The sequence below is a fragment of the Oncorhynchus clarkii genome, chromosome 15 (genome assembly GCF_045791955.1).
Source record: "Oncorhynchus clarkii lewisi isolate Uvic-CL-2024 chromosome 15, UVic_Ocla_1.0, whole genome shotgun sequence".
NCBI lineage: Eukaryota > Metazoa > Chordata > Actinopteri > Salmoniformes > Salmonidae > Oncorhynchus > Oncorhynchus clarkii.
In genome coordinates, this window is record NC_092161.1 from 28,467,910 (window position 1) to 28,494,736 (window position 26,827).

Below are 26,827 nucleotides of genomic sequence, written 5' to 3' on the forward strand. Positions count from 1 at the left end.
AGATACTATCAGGGTGCAGACCAAAGCAATCGAACCCAGTTCAGAGTTACCGTCAGTGTGCAGACCAAACCAATAGATTCGGGTTTCAGAGATAAAGAGAGAGACATTTCCTAAGAGAATGAGTGAGAATGACAGACCATTGAGATTGATCAAGATAGCAGACATACCCGAGCTCGGCTCTCTTTCATGTCCAGCCAGTACTTATGGAATTTGACTATGTTTGGGTGCTCAACCTGCATCAGGTTCTCAAACATCTCTTTAATCTTCTCCTGAAAAAGAGATGGAGTGGGGAGAGGTTTGAGTACTTACGAGTAGCACAGATGGTTCGCCAAAATATGCACTTTTAAACCATTGACTCGTACTTCCATTTGTGTGCTCGCTCTGGAGAATGGAAGTACATCGAATGGAACATACAGCCAGTGACAATAGAAACTCTGTCTGTGTCCCAAATGGCACCCTATTCCCTATATACACTGAGTATACCAAACATTAGGAACATCTTCCTAATATTGAGGTGCACCCCCTTTGGGTGGTGGACCATTCTTGATACACGCAGGAAACAGTTGAGCGTGAAAAACCCAGCAGCATTGCAGTTCTTGACACACACCGGGTGCGTCTGGCACCTATTACCATACCCTGAATGGCAAACATACACAATCCATGTCTCAATTGTCTCAAGGCTTTAAAATCCTTCTTTAACCTGTCTCCTCCCCTTCAGCTACACTGATTGAAGTAACAAGTGACATCAATAAGGGATCATAGCTTTCACCGGGATACACCTGGTCAGTCTATGTGATGGAAAGACAGTGTTCTTAATGTTTTGTATACTCAGTGTAGTGCACTACTTTTTTAGTGCCTTGTTTCCTCTTTGTTTATTTTTTATTTATTTTACCTTTATTTAACTAGGCAAGTCAGTTAAGAACAAATTCTTATTTTCAATGACGGCCTAGGAACAGTAGGTTAACTGCCTGTTCAGGGACAGAACGACAGATTTGTACCTTGTCAGCTGTCAGCTTTTGACCTGGTCAAAAGTAGTGCACTATATAGGGAGTAGGGTGCTATTTGTGACATCCCCCTGTCTAACTTTGCCGTACCTCCTGTGCCTTGAAGACCTTCCTGTCATTGAAAAGCACCTCATTCCACACCACCTCGACTCCCTCCTCTGTGTCCATGGCCAGCGACGCACTCTCAACACCGGGGACATTACCTTGACTGATCTGCAGGGGGAGACAAACACACATGAGAGATCCCTCAAGCACCGCAGATGCTATAACTGAAGAGGAACAACCATAAATATGGCATGTGTGTTGTTGCAGACACAATTTACTACATGTAGCCGCTATCATGAATAATTGAGATGTTTCCGAATCAGCTCTGTATGCCCGCAAAACCTCACAGGAGATCTATCTATTTTGAAAAGCTATAGATCCCGATTTCAAAACCTAGATGGAGACCGGTTTTCATTAATTAAATGGACGGATATGGATCTTATGTAAAAAAGCACTGATAAAGTCAGACTACTAAAAACCTTATGCCCTGACCATCTGTGTCTGGATGATGTAAAAAGACAAGGGGGTGAGGATCAGAGATTCTGTCGGAGTGAAGAGATGGATTAATGAAAGAGCGAGACAAGGGGGGGATGGGACAGAGAGCAAAAGGCAGAGATTGGGAGTAGGGGATTGGGAGATGAGCGATGGAGAGCAAGAGAAATTGGGAGTGAGGGATTGGGAGAGGGTGAGCCAGAGGATGAGATAAAGACAGAGGCAGAGAGTGAGGGACGGAAATATGTGTGAGAGGTGGAGGGGGAGGGGAGCCGGCTGCCGGGAGCATGTGCTGCTACCAGACTTATGAGGACACTGAGTCAGGGAAAAGGCCAGACTGACTCGGAGCGGAAACAGCGGCAGCACTGTTTGCGTCTGTGTTCCAGAGTCTGGCAGAGCTGACAGAGACAGACAGGCCCTGGGCTCCCATTCATTCCACCCTCAGATTAGCAGGGAGTACGCATTGACACAGCACTGAGATGACTGCTCAACCCAGAATACAACCAAAGAACAGTCAATCACACACTGCATCTCAAAGCCTGAGCTAAAACACACACGCTAACTTATCCCAATCTCTTTTCCCCTGATGGACAGATAACACCAAAGAGGCAAAAGAACATAGGCAGTGGTCAAACCTGTTCGTTACAGATACTGGTGGGCATCCCGCAGAGACCGAAGAATTCCGAGCAGTAGAAAGAACATCCGTTACTATGACACCGTCACATACAGCTAGCTACACATCTGGTGTAACATGCTCTTTCGTTTTGGGTGTCCTGTGTTAAAGTTACTAGTTAAGTGTTCATAAGCAGTCAAGTTATGATTGAATGAACTATTAACGTATTGTTAAATAGTAATTACATAGTAGTAGCGCATTATACATTTTCATAGGTGCCAATCACGAAATGAAGAAGCTCACAGTTCTAAATGGACTAAAAATGGCTTCTTTCACCGCAGTTAATCAACAAGCCGACACCCAATCAACTGCCATAAATATACAGCCCAGATGACAGCGGCCTGACACATTGGTCTCCGACCAGGCTGCTTTGGCACAAGTGAGGTTGCAACACAGTGTGACCACACAATGCACTTTTAATATCACGGTTATGTCCCTGGCTAGAGCAAACCATTATCTGAGGTGTACTGTACACACCCTATCCATTTCATAGTTAAAACATTATTGTAAACACTGTTGGCTTTGTCCACAACACAACCAGCTGCGAGGTTCCAATACCCTCCTACTCGAAGTACGGAGAGGCCTAATCGAGAGGGGGCTGCAGTGGGGAGATCTCTCTCTCTTTGTTCTACTCCTACTCAGTGAGGTATGATAAACTGATTATGGGGCAATACAGGGCAGGAAGTAGGAACACAATGCTCTGACATAGTGACCCTAATGGAGAGCCAGGGCTGGCTGGGAATTCCCAGCTAAAGCATGTCTACACAGGGACTCATGTTTGGGTGCTGTTGTATATTTTTTCTGGGTGTTACGAAACAGTTAGGCCCCTGTGCTGGACTTGGCTCCCGGAGTGTTTGGTGGGGTGGAGGGGTTGGGTGCTCAGTCATGATAGGGTGAAACTAGTAAACAGCCTGTGATTGGCTGCCGAAGGGAGGTGGGTTAAGCGTGGGGAAGAGGTCGGTGGGTTCACGTCCAAACAACACAAACATCTACATTGATGTTTTGCTGATCAGACAGATTATCAGATAACAGAGGTAATTTCGGTAAATCTGTCTGAAAGGCTTTCTGTTGTTTGGAATATCTATTTAGTTTGATAGATTAACTACATGCTTGTTTATTTACATTAAGTGTAACCAGTCCATTTCCTGATACTAATAAACAAGGAAACTGGTCAGCTACATTTTAGACAGCCTTCAGTTATGTTAGTATGGATAAAAAAATAGATCTTGATCACTCGCAAGTTGATCAAAAAAAGACGATGCCGATAACAACATGAATTTTCATATTGCTTGCAGTTCAGGAGTAGGTCCTACCTCTATCTACAGGAATCCACAGACAGTCAGCCACAGGTAAGCCTTGGCGAGTGACTGTCTGAGCTCAAGTGATCAGCACAGATTACCCGCAATCCTCCGACCCGGGGCGTTACCCCAAGGCCACACCGTTAATACACACTGTCCGTATGAGGTCAGGGGCTGTGCGTCCCCCGCGGACGTTGGTCTCCAACCCGCAGAGCTATGTCACAACGGGACACAGACGACCGCGTCTCAGGACTATGATTTATACATTATATTAGGCATAAATAGGCTTGTGGAGGCCCACCTCCGGCTCCACTCCAAACCCTACGTGAGGCCTGCCTCTCAAATGACAATCTAGTCCCTATAGCGCATTACTTTTGACCAGAACCATATGGCTATGGGCCCTGGTCAATAGTAGTGCCATTTGGGACGAAGTCCAGTTGACTAAAGATCTGATCTCAGACCTCCCTGGACATAACCTGATTACAGATACACTCCCGGGCAACCCACCAGTAGAGCCATCCCCAGTACACACAGAATGAGGAGGAGTAAAAGCTCATTCACATGTGGCACAAGGCCAGCATATTGTCTCTGTGTGTGTGTTAGAGACAGGGTGCTAGAATTAGTGGGGTGAGTCAGACCGAGAGGAGATAATGGAGGGAGGCTTAGGGGAGAGGTGGAAGGGAGGATGTTAAGGCCCTCTACAATGTGTCAGCTCGTCACTATCTATGGCCCTGCAGTGGTAGCCTCTTTCTCTGTACTGACCTATAGTCTCACTGTAGCAGAGAACAAATGAAAGAGTGCCGTTGTCTGAGGGAGAAACAATGTAAGCGTGTGGGTCCTGACAATAACAAAGCACTCAGTCTCCCCACTCTACCATGTTTCTCTTGCTCTCCGCCTCCTCCTACACCAATTTGAATACCAGATGACGAATCAGAGTAGGCCTACTGCACGACTACATTTAGTTACGTCAACTTAACATTAATAGTAGACTTGATACAGACCATTGAGACTGCTGCAGCCAGAAAATCTGCATTACACCACACTGTGTGGCGCTGGCGTACAGTAGAGTATGTACATGAGGGAGTCTGTTTCCATGGTTTTCTGCCTTCTCTCTCTGAGGGTTGGCTGGGAACAAAGCAGAGCACGCATCAAAGAAGTGCCTCGGCTCCTTTGCTACAGAGGTGACTGTTGATGTGTGGCACACAGAAGAGTGATTCCCAACGCCCTGGCAATGCAGATATAGAAGAATGGGTGGAGAGGTAGAGGAAGTTTGGCGCTCTTTTTGTTCTGCGATTCACTGGTTTTCCAACTAACAATTCCAGTGACATTCTTTACTTTGAACAAATGTAAAATAGTTTGTAATAATACAAAATGACGTCCATCACAACACTGCAAACCAAGGAATAACTTGAATGATATATGGAAAGTAAAACCATTTCCTAACATGGAATTTGTCATCGCTTAGCTCAGTCTCATTGTAAAGCTCATGTTCCTTCAAGGGAAAAGGCCCACTGCCAGGACCCACTACCAATTACCAAGACCCCCTGCCTTACTCGGTGACCTTCACAATCTGGACAGGTCACTGCGAATTTAGTCTAATGGCCCGTCCAAATAGAAGACTCTGTCCCTGTCAACTTCACAAAGAGATGTGATGGAGATAAGCTGACATCAAGTTTCACTTGTTAATTTCCTTAGAGGCCCATGTCAAGAATGGAATGTAGGAGAGCAAGGCAGGCTGGGAGATCTTAAGTCCAGAGTCAGTAGTATCAAAGCTGTACCAAAACACAGAGCCATTATTACACTCAAAGCACACTGTATGACGGAGGAAGCCTTGTTGATGTTGCCTGGAGAGCTTGAGTGGGAAGTGGAGACCGCAAGATTCCTAATCATTCCCCAAATGGAAAATGGTCTATTTGTAACACCACTCAAATCAACTAATTGAAAACACACAACTTCATATGTGCTTGGACTTGCAATAACATGTTGCAAGAATGTTGACAGAACAGCCTTTCTGAGTTCTTTAAAAGGTTCCCAGAACATTTCATTAAGTTGTGGGTACATTACAAGAGAGAGGTTCCCAAAACACAAAATACCTTCACAGTTGTGATGACATTCATACAATGTTTAAATTAGGTTGCACAGGACATTCCCTTAATGTTGTAAGAATGAAATATGTCCGTTTTTAGGACGTCCATAGCATTTTTTGTTTTAGGTTGAACAAATATTCCATTGATGTTCACGCAATATACATTTTAACTCGTCTTGGAGGTCTTCAGAACAAAATATATTTAACATTTTCAGCAAATTTCAGCAAATTTGTATTTCTTTAAAGTATAAGAAAGCAGATTGGAAAACACCCCCATTATGTTTCTCTCAAGATTTGAGGACTGTATTGTAGGTGATATAGAGACACAATGCATTTGTATTTCATTCACAGGACATTTAATCATACAAACACAACCATCATCTTGACACAAGCTGCACGTGGGGTTTGAACCTGCAATATTTGGTTCCCAAGCCAGGTCTTTAATCCTCTGCACCACTAGGGAAGCTCTTGTTGAGCTTCTTTTTTTCAGTATATAGCCATGTTAGTATGGTCAATCAAGAATTCCATGCTTCCTTTTTTAACCTTCTTAGACATAAGTAACCCAGGACAATACTGGTAACTCGGTTATTCACCATCACTTCCCCCCCATCCTCTTTATATGCTGCATACTTCCGGGTCCATATTTACAAAGTATCCAAGACTATGAGTGCTGATCTAGGATCATTTCTGTTTTTCTGATCATGACCATATAAAGTGTCTCAAAGTAAGAATTATATTGGGAGCGTTTGGACAGTCGACAGTTTCTGTGTTTTGGGAACATATCTTTTGCGATGTCCCCACAATGTTCCCACCAGACACTCCCCAAAACCCTAATGAAACATTCTGGGAACCATTAAAGAACAAGACGAAATGTGCTATGGGAACGTTCTTGTAACATCAGGTGAATTGTAGAATCATCTGCATCATTCCCTCTCTTTGTCCGCTGTCTCCAGTGTGTTGTGCTTCCGTTAGTACCAGGGTTAAAAGATTACACTAGCCACATTGTCCTTGTTCCCCTTGTCTGCCTTGTGACAAAGCTCTGTATTTAGAGCGCCAGTGGGGGAGAGAGATGACTAAAGCACAATCCCATTCTAGAAGTTAAAAGTCATCTGGTCTATGATGTGATAAGCATTAGAATGAGTGTTGAACAGCCTCTTTATATAAAAGCCAATCTGCTCAGTCTGGTGAAAAGGAGTCTTTGATCTCATCTCCACCTCTAAAAGAGATGTGGGTGTCTTCGTTTTTGCATTTGATGTGTGCGCCTGTGTGTGTGTGTGTGTGTGTGTGTGTGTCTGAACATACCCGTGTGTGTGTGTGTGCTATTGTCTCTCACCTCTGGTTTATTCATGCGAAGGCCTTCCTTTCCATTCTAACACTGTAACCTCAAGTGTTCTACTGCTCACTAGACACATCCAGAACAGAGCACACCAATCTACGCAGCTTTTACTGAGGCCAAGAGGAAAATAAAAATAAGGGTCGTAATCTAGTTGACTCCTTTTCAGGGTAGACCCCTTGAGTTTGGACCGAAGAGATCAGGTGCTCTTAATTGATTGCAATCGTCTAGGCCGACAAAAAGAGCACGGACCTAAACACAAACGCTCTTGCACTCACAAACAGTCTGGCTAGAGTAGACTGCCGGTACAGTATATGGATTTGCTAATCATGTTCACAATTGATGGTTGTGTCTGATGTGGCACACACATGAACCCCTCATCTGATTAAGTTATTCGAATATTTAGATTTATAGTCTCTACGTTGCTCTGAGATCCATCCTTCCCTGTGACTCGACCATATTGGGCATGATGAATTGGTGGTACCAGATAAGCACCTTAGTCACCAGCACTAGGGCATGTGATAGAAACACAACTGTCATCAATAGACAATTTACAGAGAACAGGCTATAGGCATAACCTACTACAGACAGAAAACACCCTGCCTTATCACAGAGAAAACCCATAACTATGCTTGGCTTTCTTTGTGGAAGGCCATCGTGACAGGGACATTGCTCTTTTGTACAAGGGAGAGATACAGTATCAGAGGTTGGCCTTTGTATTACTAAGACTAAACTAGGTGTTGATAATGAGGCCTAGGCTATGTGCTCGAAGAGGCGAAGCGAGAGGGATAACTGGGCCCAAAATCTGTCTTCTCCAGCAGGTGCCGTTAATTGATTTATTTTTCACTCACCAAACAAGGAGTTTTTGTATCGAGGTCAATGAGAGCATGTCGAATTTGGTCGACAAAAAATGGAATGGCTTGTGATTTATTTGATTGAATAGACGATATTGCTTAGGCTATTACGAGTGTACTGACAACTTTTAGAAAAAACACTTTATATCGGAAATTATGCCTGTTGTTCACACGCGTATCTGCCCTTTCATTGGCTAGAATGGTCCCACCTGATCTTGCCTCCTCTCGACTGCCTTCCATTTTTAAAGCGGCCACTTGAGTATCTGGTCAATTGAATAATAATAATCTGTGGTGCTCGTCAAGACTCCAAAATTGAGGTTTAGGTTGTCCTATGCGCTTTAATCAAGGATTCCATTTAGATTCCACAGACAAAACTAGGTGTTGATGATGATTAGGCTTCTGTTTGTGCTCGTCAAGTCTCAAAAATGGAGGCTAAGATTGTTGCTCCTGCTGTGAAAACTCAAGGGTAATGAGCCTGACTCTTTGCGCACGTCGTTTTTAATGAAGCAAACATTTCCCAAATCAAAGGGGTTTCATTGTTCCAGCCCCCACAGGATTCCCATATACCAAGTAATAGTGATAGCTTTTTCGGTAAGCCAGATCTTCTGCCTCTGTTCACCTAAAAGAGACGTTTATTAGGCTCCCAAATGGCTCTTTGTTCAGTAGTCCTTAACTTCTTTGGGACTGGGGGGCAGTACTGAGTAGCTTGGATGAATAAGGTGCCCAGAATAAACTGCCTGCTACTCAGGCCCAGTTGCTAATATATGAATATAGATTTGGATAGAAAACACTCTGAAGTTTCTAAAACTGATTGAATGATGTCTGTGAGTATAACAGAACTCACATGGCAGGCAAAAACCAGAGGAAAAAATCAAACCAGGAAGTGAGAAATCTGAGGTTTGTCGTTTTTCAAGTCATTGCCTAATAAATATACAGTGTCTATGGGGTCATATAGCACTTCCTAAGGCTTCCACTAGATGTCAACAGTCTTTAGAACCTTGCTTGTGTCACGTTCGTTATACGAATGAGACCAAGGCGCAGCGTGGTATACGTACATTCTAATTTATTAAAAGAATGAACACTGAACAAACTAACAACAAAACAAACCATGAAGCTAATATGAATAGTGCAGACAGGCAACTAAACATAGAACAAGATCCCACAAACACCAAAGGGAAATGGCTACCTAAATATGATCCCCAATCAGAAACAACTATAAACAGCTGCCTCTGATTGGGAACCATATCAGGCCACCATAGACATAAAAAATATTAAGAAAACAGAGATATCTCAGGTCAGGGTGTGGCAGTTTGGTTCTTCTACTGTGAAGGAGGGGGGAATGGGAGCTGAATGAGTCAAAGGTCTGCCAGAGTGGCATGAGGTGAGAGCAACCTGCGTTTCTACAGACAAAGGAATTCTCCGGTTGGAAGATTTATGTTAAAAACATCCTAAAGATTGAATCTATACTTCGTTTGACATGTTTCTACGAACTGTAATATGACATTTCATCTGGACTTGGATTGTGTACTAAACGCGTGAACAAAAAGGAGGTATTTGGACATAAATGATGGACTTTACTGAACAAATCAAACATTTATTGTGGAACTGGGATTCCTGGGAGTGCATTCTGATGAAGATTTCAGCAAAAAAAGAAACGTCTCTTTTTCAGGACCCTGTCTTTCAAAGATAATGAGTAAAAATCCAAATAACTTCACAGATCTTCATTGTAAAGGGTTTAAACACTGTTTCCCATGCTTGTTCAATGAACCATAAACAATTAATGAACATGCACCTGTGGAACGGCCGTTAAGACACTAACAGCTTACAGATGGTAGGCAATTAAGGTCACAGTTATGAAAACTTAGGACAGTAAAGAGGCCTTTCTACTGAACGACACCAAAAGAAAGATGCCCAGGGTCACTGCTCATCTGCGTGAATGTGCCTTAGGCATGCTGCAAGGAGGCATGAGGACTGCAGATGTGGCCAGGGCAATAAATTGCAATGTCCGTACTGTGAGACGCCTAAGACAGCTGATCATCCTCGCCTTGGCAGACCACATGTATCATCACCTGCACAGGATCGGTACATCCGAACATCACCCCTGCGGGAAAGGTACAGGATGGTAACAACAACTGCCCAAGTTACACCAGGGACGCACAATCCCTCCGTCAGTGCTCAGACTGTCCACAATAGGCTGAGAGAGGCTGGACTGAGGGCTTATAGGTCTGTTGTAAGGCAGGTTCTCACCAGACATCACCGGCAATGCTATGGGCACAAACCCACCGTCGCTGGACCAGACAGGACTGGCAAAAAGTCCACTTCACTGACGAGTCGCGGTTTTGTCTCACCAGGGGTGATGGTCATATTTGCGTTTATCGTTGAAGGAATGAGTGTTACACCGAGGCCTGTACTCTGGAGCGGGATCAATTTGGAGGTGGAGGGTCCGTCATGGTCTGGGGTGGTGTCACAGCATCATCGGACTGAGCTTGTTGTCATTGCAGGCAATGTCAATTCTGTGCGTTACAGGGAAGACATCCTCCTCCCTCATGTGGTACCCTTCCTGCAGGCTCATCCTGACATGACCCTCCAGCATGACAATGCCACCAGCCATACTGCTCCTTCTGTGCGTGATTTCCTGCAAGACAGGAATGTCAGTGTTCTGCCATGGCCAGGGAAGAGCCCGGATCTCAATCCCATTGAGCACGTCTGGGACCTTTTGGATCGGAGGAAATGTCTGGGAACTTGCAGGTGCCTTGGTGGAAGAGTGGGGTAACATCTCACAGCAAGAACTGGCACATCTGGTGCGGTCCATGAAGAGGAGATGCACTGCTGTACTTAATGCAGCACATGGCCACACCAGATACTGACTGATTTTGAACCCAATTTTTGTTCAGGGACACATGATTCCATTTCTGTTTGTCACATGTCTGTGGAACTTGTTCAGTTTATGTCTCAGTTGTTGAATCTTGTTATGTTCATACAAATATTTACACGTTAAGTTTGCTGAAAATAAACACTGTTGATGTTAGGAGGATGTTTCTTTTTTTGCCGAGTTTATATATATATTTTTGTTCTATATATACAGTGCCTTGCGAAAGTATTCGGCCCCCTTGAACTTTGCGACCTTTTGCCACATTTCAGGCTTCAAACATAAAGATATAAAACTGTATTTTTTTGTGAAGAATCAACAACAAGTGGGACATAATCATGAAGTGGAACGACATTTATTAGATATTTAAAACTTTTTTAACAAATCAAAAACTGGAAAATTGGGCGTGCAAAATTATTCAGCCCCCTTAAGTTAATACTTTGTAGCGCCACCTTTTGCTGCGATTACAGCTGTAAGTCGCTTGGGGTATGTCTCTATCAGTTTTGCACATCGAGAGACTGGCATTTTTTTCCCATTCCTCCTTGCAAAACAGCTTGAGCTCAGTGAGGTTGGATGGAGAGCATTTGTGAACAGCAGTTTTCAGTTCTTTCCACAGATTCTCGATTGGATTCAGGTCTGGACTTTGACTTGGCCATTCTAACACCTGGATATGTTTATTTTTGAACCATTCCATTGTAGATTTTGCTTTATGTTTTGGATCATTGTCTTGTTGGAAGACAAATCTCCGTCCCAGTCTCAGGTCTTTTGCAGACTCCATCAGGTTTTCTTCCAGAATGGTCCTGTATTTGGCTCCATCCATCTTCCCATCCATTTTAACCATCTTCCCTGTCCCTGCTGAAGAAAAGCAGGCCCAAACCATGATGCTGCCACCACCATGTTTGACAGTGGGGATGGTGTGTTCAGGGTGATGAGCTGTGTTGCTTTTCACGCCAAACATAACGTTTTGCATTGTTGCCAAAAAGTTCAATTTTGGTTTCATCTGACCAGAGCACCTTCTTCCACATGTTTGGTGTGTCTCCCAGGTGGCTTGTGGCAAACTTTAAACACTTTTTATGGATATCTTTAAGAAATGGCTTTCTTCTTGCCACTCTTCCATAAAGGCCAGATTTGTGCAATATACGACTGATTGTTGTCCTATGGACAGAGTCTCCCACCTCAGCTGTAGATCTCTGCAGTTCATCCAGAGTGATCATGGGCCTCTTGGCTGCATCTCTGATCAGTCTTCTCCTTGTATGAGCTGAAAGTTTAGAGGGACGGCCAGGTCTTGGTAGATTTGCAGTGGTCTGATACTCCTTCCATTTCAATATTATCGCTTGCACAGTGCTCCTTGGGATGTTTAAAGCTTGGGAAATCTTTTTGTATCCAAATCCGGCTTTAAACTTCTTCACAACAGTATCTCGGACCTGCCTGGTGTGTTCCTTGTTCTTCATGATGCTCTCTGCGCTTTTAACGGACCTCTGAGACTATCACAGTGCAGGTGCATTTATACGGAGACTTGATTACACACAGGTGGATTGTATTTATCATCATTAGTCATTTAGGTCAACATTGGATCATTCAGAGATCCTCACTGAACTTCTGGAGAGAGTTTGCTGCACTGAAAGTAAAGGGGCTGAATAATTTTGCACGCCCAATTTTTCAGTTTTTGAATTGTTAAAAAAGTTTGAAATATCCAATAAATGTCGTTCCACTTCATGATTGTGTCCCACTTGTTGTTGATTCTTCACAAAAAAATACAGTTTTATATCTTTATGTTTGAAGCCTGAAATGTGGCAAAAGGTTGCAAAGTTCAAGGGGGCCGAATACTTTCGCAAGGCACTGTATATATATTTTTTTATTAATCTGTTTTTTTACCAGGTAAGTTGACTGAGAACACGTTGTCATTTACAGCAACGACCTGGGGAATAGTTACAGGGGAGAGGAGGGGGATGAATGAGCCAATTGTAAACTGGAGATTATTAGGTGACCATGATGGTTTGAGGGCCACTGTGTGTGTATATATATATATATATATATATATATATATATATATATATATATATATATATATATATATATATATATATATATATATATATATATATATATATATATATATATACACATACACACATATATAGGTTTTTAGAATGTTTTTAAAATGTATTAAAAATTTAAAACAGAAATATAAAAGGCACAAATATAACATGTACATAAGTATTCAGACTCTTTACTCAGTACTTTGTTGAAGCACCTTTGGCAGAGATTACAGCCTGAGTCTTCTTGGGTATGACGCTACAAGCTTGGCACAACTGTCATTGGGGAGTTTCTCACATTTTTCTCTGCAGATCCTCTTAAGTTCTGTCAGGTTGGATGGGGAGCGTCGCTTCACAGTGATTTTTCGGTCTCTCCAGAGATGTTCGATCGGGTTCAAATCCAGGCTCTGGCTGGGACATTCTCGGATATGTCCCGAAGCCACTCCTGAGTTGTCTTGGCTGCGTGCTTAGGGTTGTTGTCCTGTTGGAAAGTGAACCTTTGCCCCAGTCTGAGGTCCTGAGCGCTCTGGAGCAGGTTTTCATCAAGGATCTCTCTGTACTTTTCTTTATTAATCTTTCCCTTGATCCTGACTAGTCTCCCAGTCCCTGCCACTGACAAACATCCCCACTGCATGATGCTGCCACCACCATGCTTCACCGTAGGGATGGTGCCAGTTTTCCTCCAGACATGACACTTGGCATTCAGGCCAAAGAGTTCAATCTTGGTTTCATCAGACCAGATAATCTTTTTTCTCATGGTGTGAGAGTCCTTTAGGTGCCTTTTGGCAAACTCCAAGCAGGCTGTCATGTGCCTCTTACTGAGGAGTGGCTTCCATCTGGTTACCCTACCATAAAGGCCTGAGTGCTGCAGAGATGGCTGTCCTCCTATCTCCACAGATGAACTCTGATTGGGTTCTTGGTCCCATCCCTGACCAAGGCCCTTCTCCCCTGATTGCTCAATTTGGCCGTGCGGCCAGCTCTAGGAAGAGTCTTGGTGGTTCCAAACTTCTTTAATTTAAGAATGATGGAGGCCACTGTGTTCTTGGGGACTTTCAGTAGGCTTGTGTCATTGGGCAGCTCGCGGCTGGGCTTCCCTTTGTAGTCCGTAATAGTTTGCAAGCCCTGCAACATCTGATGTGCGTCGGAGCCGGTGTAGTAGGATTTAATCTTAGTCCTGTATTTATGCTTTGCCTGTTTGCTGGTTCAACTGAGGGCATAGCGGAATTTCTTATAAGTGTCTGGGATAGAGTCCCGCTCCTTGAAAGCAGCAGCTCAACCCTTAGCTCAGTGTGGATGTTGCCTGTAATCCATGGCTCCTCTGGATGAGCATTTTCTTGTTTGCTTATGGCTTTATACAGCTCTTTGAGTGTGGTCTCAGTGCCAGTATTGGTTTGTGTTGGTAATTAGACTGCTACAAAAATATAGATGAAAACCCTCTTGGTAAATAGTGTGGTCTATAGCTTACCATGAGATACTCTACCTCAGGTGACCAAAACCCTGAGACTTCCTTAATATTTGATTTTGCGCATCAGCTGTTATTGAGAAATAGGCACAGACCACCATCCCTTGTCTTGAACAGAGCTCATAGTCTTGAACGGAGCTTATCCATTTTATTCTCCAGCGATTAGACGTTCTCACAAGGCAACCGGACCTGCGTATTTTCTTCATGCGAACGATGGAGATTTGGGCCTGGTCTGGTATCTGGTGTAAATCCTTTGTGTCCGACTCATTAAATAAAATATCTTTGCCCAGTTCGAGGTGAGTAATCGCTGTTCTGATATCCAGAAGTTATTTTCGGTCATAAGAGACGGTGGCAGAAACATTATGTACAAAATAAGTATCAAACAACACGATAAAACGCACAGCAGCACAATTGGTTAGGAGCTTGTAAAACGGCAGCCATCTCCTCCAGCACCATTCTTCTCTCATGGTCAGTCCATGTCAGGGTGCACTTTCATTTTTTGGGCCCTATCACTACACAGCTGATTCAAATAACCAACTCATCAAGCTTTGATTATTTGAATCAGTTGTGTAGTGCTAGGGCAAAAACCAAAATGTGCACCCAGTGGGGTCCCAGGAAAGAGTTTGGGAAACCCTGGTCTATGTCATGGAAAGAGCAGGTGCTCTTAATGGTTTCCATACTCTGCGTATATTTAAGCAAAAATGCCTGCGGGGGTGTGGTGCTGTGATGTGGTTGGACCCAGTTGCAGAGAAGAGACCAGACGAGGAATGGTTAAGGATAAACATAAATACTTCACTGATAAACAGTTGCCGCAGGATCACAGTACACTGGGGAAAAACAACAAACAATAAGTCTCAAAAACTCACTCAGGAAACAGACAGACCAGACCAGAACAGAAAATTTAAGCTCCTGCAAAGGAAACCAGAAAACACACCTCTCTTAGGGAACTCGTGAGTAATAAGACACACCTGAGTGTCATTAATGTCTCTAGGATGGTGTCTGCCCCCCTCTGGTGACAGGTGGAACCATGACAGGTACAGTATATGGCCAATATACCATGGCTAAGGGCTGTTCTTGGGCACGATGCAACGCGGTGTACCTGAAAACAGCCCTTAGCCGTGGTATATTGGCAATATACCACAAACACCCGAGGTGCCTTATTGCTGTCATAAACTGGTTATCAATGTAATGAGAGCAGTAAAAATACATGTTTTGTCATACCCGTGGTATACGGTCTGATATATAACGGCTTCAATCAGCATTCAGGGCTCGAACCACCCAGTTTATAATAGCTGTTATACAGCTTGTTTCACACATTCTTCAACGAGAATGACTCCAACTATTAAAGAATGTCATGCATGGGGGGATTTATGACGATCAATGTGACTGTCATCCTCCAACAGGCCAGTTGCAACGCAACATTATGGAGATCATGTGTACAGCATACCACTTTCAGCTGTATTTCCAAATCACCACTTAAAGTGAGGAACTAGATCTTCCACTAATGCAGACAACAATACTAAATCAAATGGATGTTCATACCTTCCAAGACCATAAACATAATTTCATGAGAGAATCAGAAGCAAGGCCTCCATTTTAATTATTATCTTTGGGTGGAAATCTGGTCCTGCTTTACTCAGCAGCTGGAGCTCTTTCAGGCAATTACATTAATTTGCACCTCTACAATGCTGGCAGCAGCCAGTCGTGAGAATAAAAAAAATATTAAAATGGCAGATTTACAAAACAAAGATGGAGAGTGTTAAAAAATGTGTCATTTTTGGTGAACAAAAACAGTCCAATTCCAGGAAGAGGGATTGGAACTGGGTGAGACTTTTTCACGACACGGTCGGTCGGTCAGTCGGTCGGTCGGGCAGCTGGGCTAATGGGACGTGTGTTTGCTTTGACCTGAATCTGGCACCCGTCCCACTCCTTCAAAACATCTGGGATTGACTTGGTTCCCGGAGAGGCTTATTAGAGCCTGGCAAAGTCCACCCATGTATTAAAGTTCTCCATAAAGAGTGGTAATTGCTGCCCACTGGATTACCCAATTCATGCTTGTAAATCACACATACTGCTTGTTTAAAGGGCTACGGCAGAACCAGAGAAGGAGGAACAACAGGGTCTCAGTCTGAACCTCCTGCAAAACCTCAGAGGTCGAACAAGTTCAGCACTGTGCCAGGAAGAGTAGGCAAGAGGTAACACGGGGTGAAAGCTAACAGCTTGGCTTGATTTGGCCAGTTTAGCAAAAACATAAGTTTGCACTATTTGACACGTAAAGGCTTCTGCATGTCTCAGTTTGGCTAGCGCCTAGCCAAAAGAGTGTACTCGCATACTCCCTTATAAAACCTTTGCATGAAAAATGAGAAAAAGCAGCCATAGTGCTGTTTGTCCATCTTAAGATGCCGTAGGCAGTATATAATTCAAAAAAATAGTCCGAACTGAATGTCGGACACATCCAATGAGCATTATCTCACACCTAGAGAAGATTGTAAAAGGTCGGCACAATATCTGGTAAGGGATGGAATGTGCTTAACTCTTATTCTCTTCAGCTTGTGTGGCCTACCACTTCACGGCTGAGCCGTTGTTGCTCCTAGATGTTTCGACTTCACAGCACTTACAGTTGACCGGGGCAGCTTTAACAGGGCAGAAATTTGATGAACTGACTTGTTGGAAATGTGGCATCCTATGACGGTGCCACGTTGAAAGTCACTGAGCTCTTCAGTATGGCCATTCTATTGCCAATGTTTGTATATGGAGATTGCATAGCTGTGTGGTCGATTTTATACACCTGTCAGCAAAGGGTGTGGCTGAAATAGCCGAATCCACTAATTTGAAGGGGTGTCCACATACTTTTGTATATATAGTGTATTTACTACAATCACTCTTTAATAAATATCCAATGCCACTTCCCCTGAGCTGTCCACAAAGACAGCCTACTGCACTAGTAAAGCTATGTCTCATAAGCTCATAGCAGGAGGCCATTCACAGAAGCCAGAGCCATGTTAAATTCATGAAGAGTCGATCGGTGTTGAGTCACATTTTATTATTCTCTGGCCCCTGCATGCAAAAGACCTGCTTACTTCTCGCCAGGCTGCTGAAACAAGAATGAGATGCATTCAAATTTGAAAACGCAAATCTCCTATAATCCCTTAAGCATGGAGGACAGGAGTTATTTTTATGGAGGCGGTGGTGAGATTTCTTCCGCCATGGTAATGATTATGGACAATAATGCGAGAGAGCATATGAACTTGGAGGGTTCTGAGGGATTGACAGGTAAATAATAAGGTTAGATGTTCATTGATCACATCCCTGACCTAAAACTCTTCTCTTCTCGTAGTTTCACATTTGCCTTGCTTTGGGTTTAGGTAAAGAAGCCTACACCTCTAACAAAATGCTTCTTGGGTTAAGGTTGCATGACATCTCTAGTTTTTGGAAAGTCTGGTTTTAGTCTTAGGGAAAAAGCATTTGAAGTAGGAATGTTCATGTTTTGTTGGCCTCATGACCTTGCTCCTTCCTGTAGGCCCCTTAATCCTCTCATGCTGGTTGGGGGGAGGGGGATGACCTTTGGGTTCAATAACGAGACTGCAAGGCTGTTTTTCTTCGGACTTGTAATAGTTTTGACCCTGTTGCTATGCTTTGAGGCATCTTGGCTATACAATTGCACATACTGTGTCTTCAGCCTATAGAGCACTGATAGGCGAATACGGTAGGTATATCCTAGACTGTCACCCCACCACTATACGTAAAATGCGACTGAGAGCGTCCAACACAGCGAAGCAGAACACATCGAGCACTTATCCTCGCGTTTTGCCCAACACTGTGAGTCAACACCTGAATTTGACATAGGGACTCATACAGCTGTGAATCAGCTGCGAGCTGTTGCTCAAAACCAGAATTCCTCACAAAACTACAGGAGTAAATGCCTGACATGAGTCATGGCATTTATTCTCTCAGACACTGCGCAAATGACTAAAAGCAACTTTCAAAGAGAGAGGCGCCATCTCCTTTGCATCGAACAAGATGGATATTAATATTTCATGCAGAATAGGAAAATGGAGGCCAATTGAAACAGCTCTACTTCTCCCTACTGTCAATGAGAAATGGGAGAGAAACGGATCAGCGGATGCCTTATGCTTTAAATTATGCAAATCTTACTGGCTCTGTCAGTAGTAATATGCACTTTTCAGATGTATCTCTAGTACTCAAAATGAACATGTCAGAATGAAGGAAGAAGTAGGAAGAATGTTAATCAAATCAACCATACAAAACAGGGCTAAAATCAAAATTTTGCCACTCAAACGGCTATGGGCCAAAGAGTAACGCTTGAGTTTTGACATTGAGAATTACACACCAGTGGCAGTCTCAAACTGCGAAGTGACACTGTGGCATGGATCCAAGGTGGCAGGGAAGTCATGACATTTAGACAACGGTAACATCTACGGAGGAGGCTTGCAGGAGGCGTCAGCCATTCCTCAAAGAATTCGTCCCATGCCAGCTCCCTTGTCAGAGGGAGCGCGAGAATGAGAAGACTCAAGTGGAAAACAGTGACGGATACCGCACTGTATATGATGGCCCTAAAGGGCCTCATCAATGAACGCTCTCACATGTTGTCAATGGCTTAATAAAGTCCTCTCTTGCCACACAAATGTCCATACTCATGACCTACCAAGGTAATATAGGCCTAATCAGTTCAGACATTACACTAGCACAATAGCAGTATCCATCAGTGCGACATATCAAGCATTACAAGTGAAAACCGTTTAAAATTGCAGCACTTTTTTCAAACAAGAGGATCGCTGCCCCTGTTAACGACAGACTCAAATTGGTTGGGTTGGACACCATCTGGTCTGTTGTTTGCTTTGACGGAGCTCCTGCCTCGTTCAGATCTCAGCCCCATGACACTGGGCAATATGGGTTCACACCGTGTCCTGGCAACATGATCTATCCACACTACTGCACCTGACAGACACTATTCTTAGCCCAGGCCAGGAAGACCTTTCTCTTTCTCCCGTTGCACTCCTCTTGGTACTCCAGGGTCATGTTCATTCGGCAACCAACGGGGGGAAAAAAAAGACTGAACCAGGGTGGGACTACATGGACTTGTTCAATGAGAAATGCTCATTTGCGTTTTCCATTGCAAAACATTTTACATTGAGTGTGCCCTAATGTACACAACCCAGGCTGCAGTGGAGAGAGACTGGGCTGGGGCCGTTAGTGGACTTGGTTTAGGCACAGCAGGCAGCCAGCCACTCCAAGTCTTCCCTACCAGGTGGCCAGAGGGTAAATAATACCTGGAAATGCCATGTGCTGTGCTGTGTGAAAGGCTTGACAGCCTATTGTAGACACTGACTGGCAGTTGTTTGGATTACATCTTTTGTTTCTGCTCTCTGACATCAGACAGTAATAGGCCACTTAAGAAGATTGATCACCAATGTCAGTTATTTCATTAACGCTTTTCTAGCGTTTATTAACACCTCTGAACTATCCATCTGTGTTTGCTAGAGTAGGAATGTGCATGGCAGAATATTTTCTATACGTTTGTTTCAAAGGCAAACACAACGTCATTTCATGAAAGTGTGTGACCAATGGCTGAGATAAACCGATTTGTGTGGCAACAATGTTTTATTATTAGTTAGGAGAGCGTTTAAAAGCCACCGACAGGTCAACTTGATGCTGTATCTGGTGGAGTGATGTGAATATTAACTAGTGTGGTAAAATGCAGAGTTGGAAATAGGATTTACTGTGCAGTCGTGCTAGCTGCTGGTGTAACTACTCTCATGTCTGGCAGACCCATAAAAGGAGGGCCACAAAACATGTCTTCACAACCAACAAAGGTCAATTACTGTGGGGTGTGAAATTAGACACCCTTAATAAAGATGAGCAGAAATGACTAAATAAAATAAATAATTAAATTACTGAGCTATGTTGTATGCTCCAAAGAATTAGGAAAGTATATTATTTTATACTAATACAATTACTCAGAGTACTAAATGTTTTTTTTTCATTTAGGTAGGAGTCAAAATTATTGACACCCCTGTTTTCAATTCCCTTTCAATACATCACCGTGCGAGGATTGGACTGAGATTGAGACGAATGTCGATTTTGTGGCCAATTCACCACTTATTTGTGGATTTTGATGTGTGCTTGGAGTTATTATCTCGCTTTATGATCCTCTTATGGGCAAGTTTCAGCCTCATGGCAGAGGCAACCAGGTTTTTGGCAAAAATATCCCGGTACTGGGTGAAGTTCATGATGCCGTTGACCTTAACAAGGACCCCAGGACCAGTAGGTATGGGGTTCTTTTCTGCTGATGCATTCTCATTTCGACACCAAACCCACCACTGGTGTATGTGGCCAAAGAGCTCTATTTTCATGGCATCTGACCAAAGCACCGGTTCCAATCCAGGTGCCAATGCCATTTAACATACTCTGCCCAAGCCTAAACAGGGCTGTCAATCATTTTGACACCTACTTTTTCGAGAGAAAAAAAGTATTACATGTTGAACAAAATCTCTTTCTCTGAGCAATTGTATTCGTTTAAAATAATAATAATAATTGGAACATATAATAAACTCAGTATTTGAATTATTTATTTTATACAGTCATTTTTGCTCATCTTTATCAAGGGTGTTAATCATTTCGGGCCCCACTGTACATTTGTAGAGGATGACAAAGTACAGTACGCCTTCGGTGTGGACTGTGGAGTATCAAATGAGGGGTACACTGTACATTATGCCCAAGGCGAGATTCCCGTGCCATCTGAACTCCTCTGCTGTTCAGTGATACAGGACACTGTCTGCCTGCCGCTATGTCATAAAACCATTCATTCATAAATCTCCTGATGAGCCCAAAGGGGGAGGGACATTATATCACTACTTCATACAAACAGTGGCCATCATTCCAGGTTAGAAAACCTCCTGTCGACGCACAGATATTAAGCCAATTCTGAGACCAGGTCTTGTGGTAACGGTAGCCAGGCGTGCTACACTTTAGTAAGGTATGTTGGGTCAATGGTTTGTTATGATGGATCAGGTTTAACTGCAGTCTTATTCTATATCTTCATTAAGGAGGTCCTCCCTTAAAGGCAAGATATTCCAACACGTACATCGGCCATGCGCAGAGGGTGACCATCCTATCGCCTCTGGCCACAGAACATCGTCCGTAATTTCCCAACGATTCTACATCGAATCGTTATCATTTGTCGACACCCAGCAGGTGATCTACCGCGCATGGCTGATGTTCGTGTGGGTCTGTCTTGTTTTTTGGAATTCTATCCAACAGGCCTAACCAGATATATTCGTAAGCAATTCTTCAAGACTAACGTAATAGTTTTTTGGTACTTTCATCTTGATGCTTGCTTTTTAATTTTGTCTGAAGTCTATGTGTTCCACAATGACAGATAATCCAACAGACTCTCCATGAAAGTGTACATGTAATTCAACCTGATTGGATATCATCCATGGCCGTTGTTATATCTTAACACCCCTGGTCTCCAACGATGTGATAGGGGCATAACAGCGAGTGTTTATTTAAGACATGACATGACTTGCCCGTTTCCCATGCGCAGTGGGTGTCATTCCACATGGAGCAGCTGTTACCCAGGCCCGGTGAGAAAGTCTGCATTGGATCATCAGGAAGCAGCGGTCATTAGAGAGATCTCTTAAAGCAAGGCAGCACTTACAGCCAGCCAGGACATGACAGGGGCTTACAATGGCTAACTATGCCTGTGGCTTGGACTGAGCTGAGGGTTTGGTGGCCATTAGGATAATTGTTTGCTTGAGGACGTGTGTCAGTTACATTAACCACATGAATTTGATCACTGTAATATCACGTAGGCCTACTGTAAAGTACTGGAACTGTAATGTTCAACTATTCTTTTTTTTTTAAAGATACATCAACTTTCTCCATGACAGGCATGTCAAGCATGCACCTTGTAATAAGTTGCCATGGAGAAGCAATCATGTGCGTAAAGCCGTAGGTGCACATTCTTGGCCCCTGTTCCCGCCTTCTGTCTCACAACAAAGACTTGGAAGTGCAACAGTGAGCAGTGACACCTGTACAAAACTATGCAAATATATGTGCCTGTCAATCATCATTCTCACACAGTCCCTCAACAGTCATGAATTTACATTGAAACAAGAAGAGATAAGATGTGCTTTATTGTCCATTAAGAACGGAAATGTGTCTTTATGCTCACAACCCCACCCCCCGAGACACACACCCACATACCTCGAGGGGCTGGAAGCAATGGGTCAGCCGCAGTGCAGTGCCCCTGGAGCAATTATAAGGGGTTAAGTGCCTTGCTCATGGGCACAATGACAGGCGATGGTATCTAGCATGATGCCAGCAACCCTCTGGTTGCCGGCTCACGCACAAGATTATATGGTCTGAGCTGGGATTGAAACCAGCAACCCTCCAGTTACTTTCCCGCTTGTCTAACTACTGGGTCATTCCATCCCTGTAGTCCCATCTTCACCGCTACTACTATTGTCTGAGCAGCTAACCGATCGCTGCAGCTGTACATAGTCCATCGGTATATAGCCCACCCAATTTACCTACCTCATCCCCATACTGTTTTTATTTTATTTACTTTTCGGGCTCTTTTGCACACCAGTATCTCTACCTGCACATGTTCATATGATAATTTATCACTCCAGTGTTAATCTACTAAATTGTAATTATTCACTCCTATGGCCTATTTATTGCCTACCTCCTCATGCCTTTTGCACACAATGTATATAGATAAAAAAATATATATATTTTCTCCATGTGTAACTCTGTTGTTGTCTGTTAACACTGCTATGCTTTATCTTGGCCAGGTCGCAGTTGCAAATTAGAACTTGTTCTCAACTAGCCTACCTGGTTAAATAAAGGTGAAATAAATCAAATGTAAAAGAATTGCTGTAATAGTGGATACAAGCATGATATGATGGAAAATGTGTGTCTCTCTAGGGAGGATTATTTTGGTAAAGATCTCTCCCCTGCCCCCCTGGGGTTAAGTGGTGAAGGGGCGTTGGTTGGGCTGCAGGGGGCGGAGGGCTCACTCATCGATGGGCCTCTTTCATTATCCACTGCTCCCTGGACTAGTGATTATCTCCCCAGCTAGGCAACAGATAAAGGTCCCACTCTTACAGGTCAGGGTAGAGTCGCTCCACCAGGGCCCTTGGGGAAGAATAGAACTCCAAAGGGCATGGAATGGAATGTACACTCCTTCCGAATAGGATGATAAGAAACCAAGGATGGGCAAGAGTATTCATTTTTGAGAAGGGGGGGGCTTCGTCTCAATTAAATAAAATGATCTATGTGGCATTGCTACACACAAGGATATACCACAACATTTTAAATTCTTAATTTCATAAAACGACAAACTTTTGATGGAAGTTTTTAATGATGTACGCACGTTTCATGCTTGTAGATTGTTGTTATTTTCTGCCAATAAAAGTGGTGCGCACTAAAGTCAGAGTCTCCATGTGTAGCAACGTGAAGTGGGAAATCTCTAATCAATGGAAAATGTCAATCAAATGACATAATTAAGTTAGCTAAAAGTGAAGGAGTAGGCTACAATGAGTAACTGACAGGTAGGCTGTTGTTTAATCTGAATGGAATTGTTGTAGACAAGGATAGGGAGCACAGCAAAATAGCCTCAACTAGCCTAGCTAGCTGGCTAGTTATCATAGCTAACTGGATATCTTAGCTAGCTTCTTTACATCAATTTGATCCAGTAAAGACCGGCACTGCCAGATGGGATGACAGATAACGGATGGTATTTACATGTTTGTCTAACTAGCGTGAATCAGTGGCCTCTCTCTCTCTCGCAAAGTACATGGCTCTCCAGAGTCGCGCAGACTGTGCAGCAAGTAATTGTCTAAGTTCAAAACAAAAGTTACCAAAAAAATACATGTATTTCAACTGTTTTTCAAAACATTCATGAGATTATTTGAATAGTGAAATGATTTCAAATGCCTATATGTGTTTTATCTTAAAAAGGGATGGAATTTTGTGATGACTCAACAGATTGCTTTTGTTATGCTTTCTGAGGTCCATCTGGCTGTCCTCGTGTGAGGGCTGCACAAACACCCAAACCAGAAACTAAGATTACCCCAAATAAGCAGTGCACTAGAATGCTTTGAAATCAAGTAGTCGAGTTGGCGACTACTTAGCCTGGGTGCCAGTCTGTTTCTGCTTTCTTGCCAACTACTTATGGAATTGTCGTGTTTGGCATGACAATGAGTGACAAGGAGTTGGCAAAGTAAGATGACACAAACAGACCTGGGACCAGGCTAGTCACTGCTAGCTAGGGTTTTTGCAATGACGTGTAAATTGACAGCGATTGCTAATAAAAACATGATACACAATTGACAAAGAGGAAACAAGGCCTGGAAAAACCAACATGAGCCAACTTAGTACAAATCTGCTCCTTGTTCACTCAGCCTATCCCCATCACACAGAACTACCCTACGCCTTGACCTCTTTCTCCCCTCTCTATCCATATGAAATCCTGCGACTAGTGAGGACCAGCCACCTGACAACTTGCCCGCTCGACTCCATCCCCTCATCCCTTCTCCAGACCATCTCTAGAGACCTTCTCCCATTCCTCACTTCCCTCAACTCATCCCCGATCACTGGCTGCGTCCTGTCTGACTTCAAAATGGCCCGAGTTGCTCCCCTCCTCAAGAAACTAACACTAGACTCATCTTGACGTCAAAAACTACAGACCAGTATCCCTTCTTTATTTTCTTTCCAAAACACTTCAACGTGCTGTCTCAGACCAACTCTCTCACTATCTCTCTCATAACAATCTTTTTGACCCTAACCAGTCAGCCTTCAAGATGGGTCACTCAACCGAGGCTCCTCTTCATTGTGTCACAGAGGCTCTCTGCACTGTCAAAGCTGACTCTCTCGCCTTTGTTCTCATCCTCCTAGATCTATCTGCTGTAGTGGACACCGTGAACCATAAGCTCCTCCTCTCCACCCTTTCAGGGCTGGACGTCTCAGGCTCTGCACACTTTTGGATTGCATCCTACCTGGCAGGCCGCCCCGACCAGGTGATGTAGAGGGGATCTGTGTCTGCACCACGTATTCTCACTACTGGTGTCCCCCAGGGCTCGGTTCTAGGCCCTCTCCTCTTCTCTCTATACACCAAGTAATTCCACTCCATCATATCCTCACATGGCCTTGCCTATCATTGCTATGCGGACGGCACTTAACTACTTTCTCCAGGTGGTGACACGCATCTCTGCGTGCCTGGCAGATATCTCAGCTTGGATGTCGGCTCACCACCTCAAGTTCAACCTCGACAAGACTGAGCTGCTCTTCCTCCCGGGGAAGGCCTGCCCACTCCAAGACCTCTCCATCACGGTTGACAACTCCACCACAATGTCCCCCTCCCAGAGTGCAAAGAATCTTGGCGTGACCCTGGACAACACCCTGTCGTTCTCGGCAAACATCAAAGCAGTGACTCGCTCCTGCAGTACGACCCTACCTCACACAGGACGCGACGCAGGTCCTAATCCAGGCACTTGTCTTCTCCTGTCCGGACTACTGCAACTCGCTTTTGGCTGGGCGCTTGTGCCGTCAAAACCCTACAACTTATCCAAAACGCTGCAGCCCGCCTGGTGTTCAACCTTACCAAGTTCTCCCATATCACCCCGCTCCCCACACACTCCGCTGGCTTCCAGTTGAAGCTCGCATCCACTCCAACACCATAGTACTTGCCTACGGAGAAACAAGAGGAACTGCCCCTCCCTACCTTCAGGCTATGCTCAAACCCTACATCCCAACCCGAGCACTCCGCTCTGCCACCTCTGGTCTTTTGGTTCTCCCACCCCTACGGGAGGGCAGCTCCCTCTCAGCCCAGGCCAAGCTCTTCTCAGTCCTGGCACCCCATGGTGGAACCAACTTCCCGCTGAAAGTCCCTGCCCATCTTCAGAAAACATCTGAAACCCTACCTCTTCATGTATCTTAAATAATCCCCCCGTGATATGTGGTTGTCCCACCTAGCTATCTTCAGATAAATATACTAACTGTAATTCGCTCTCCCGGGTGGCGCAGTGGTTAAGGGCGCTGTACTGCAGCGCCAGCTGTGCCACCAGAGACTCTGGGTTCGTGCCCAGGCTCTGTCGTGACCGGGAGGTCCGTGGGGCGACGCACAATTAGCCTAGCGTCGTCCGGGTTGGGGAGGGTTTGGCCGGTTGGGATATACTGGTCTCATCGCGCACCAGCGACTCCTGTGGCGGGCCGGGCGCAGTGCGCGCTAACCAAGGTTGCCAGGTGCACGGTGTTTCCTCCGACACATTGGTGCGGCTGGCTTCCAGGTTGGATGCGCGCTGTGTTAAGAAGCAGTGCAGCTTGGCTGGGTTGTGTATTGGAGGACGCATGACTTTCAACCTTCGTCTCTCCCAAACCAGTACGGGAGTTGTAGCGATGAGACAAGATGGTAGCTACTAAACAGTTGGATACCACGAAATTTGGAAGAAAAAGTTTTTTTTTAAGAGCGTCTGTTAAATGACTCAAATGTAAATGTAAAATAGATTACATCAAAAGCGTGTCTCTGCCTGCCACAGAATTACTGTCTTCCTAATGCCCACATTGATTTCTTCCCATGTCTAGGTGAAGGGACGGGGTAGGTTTAACCTAATCAGTCACTCCAACAAGCAGGATTGATCTGGCTTCTGA

At 44.1% G+C, this 26,827-nt stretch overlaps 1 protein-coding gene across 1 annotated transcript in view; it reads right to left on the reverse strand.

The window, feature by feature from the left end:
- Positions 1-26,827, reverse strand: part of LOC139367148 (nuclear receptor-binding protein 2-like) — a 55,481-nt gene that overhangs the window by 24,154 nt on the left and 4,500 nt on the right. The window contains exons 2-3 of the mRNA XM_071105253.1: positions 1,095-1,217; positions 168-269 (exon numbers count right to left, since the gene is read on the reverse strand). Of these exons, the coding sequence (XP_070961354.1) occupies positions 168-269; positions 1,095-1,217 (225 nt within the window). The remainder of the gene's footprint in view (positions 1-167; positions 270-1,094; positions 1,218-26,827) is intronic.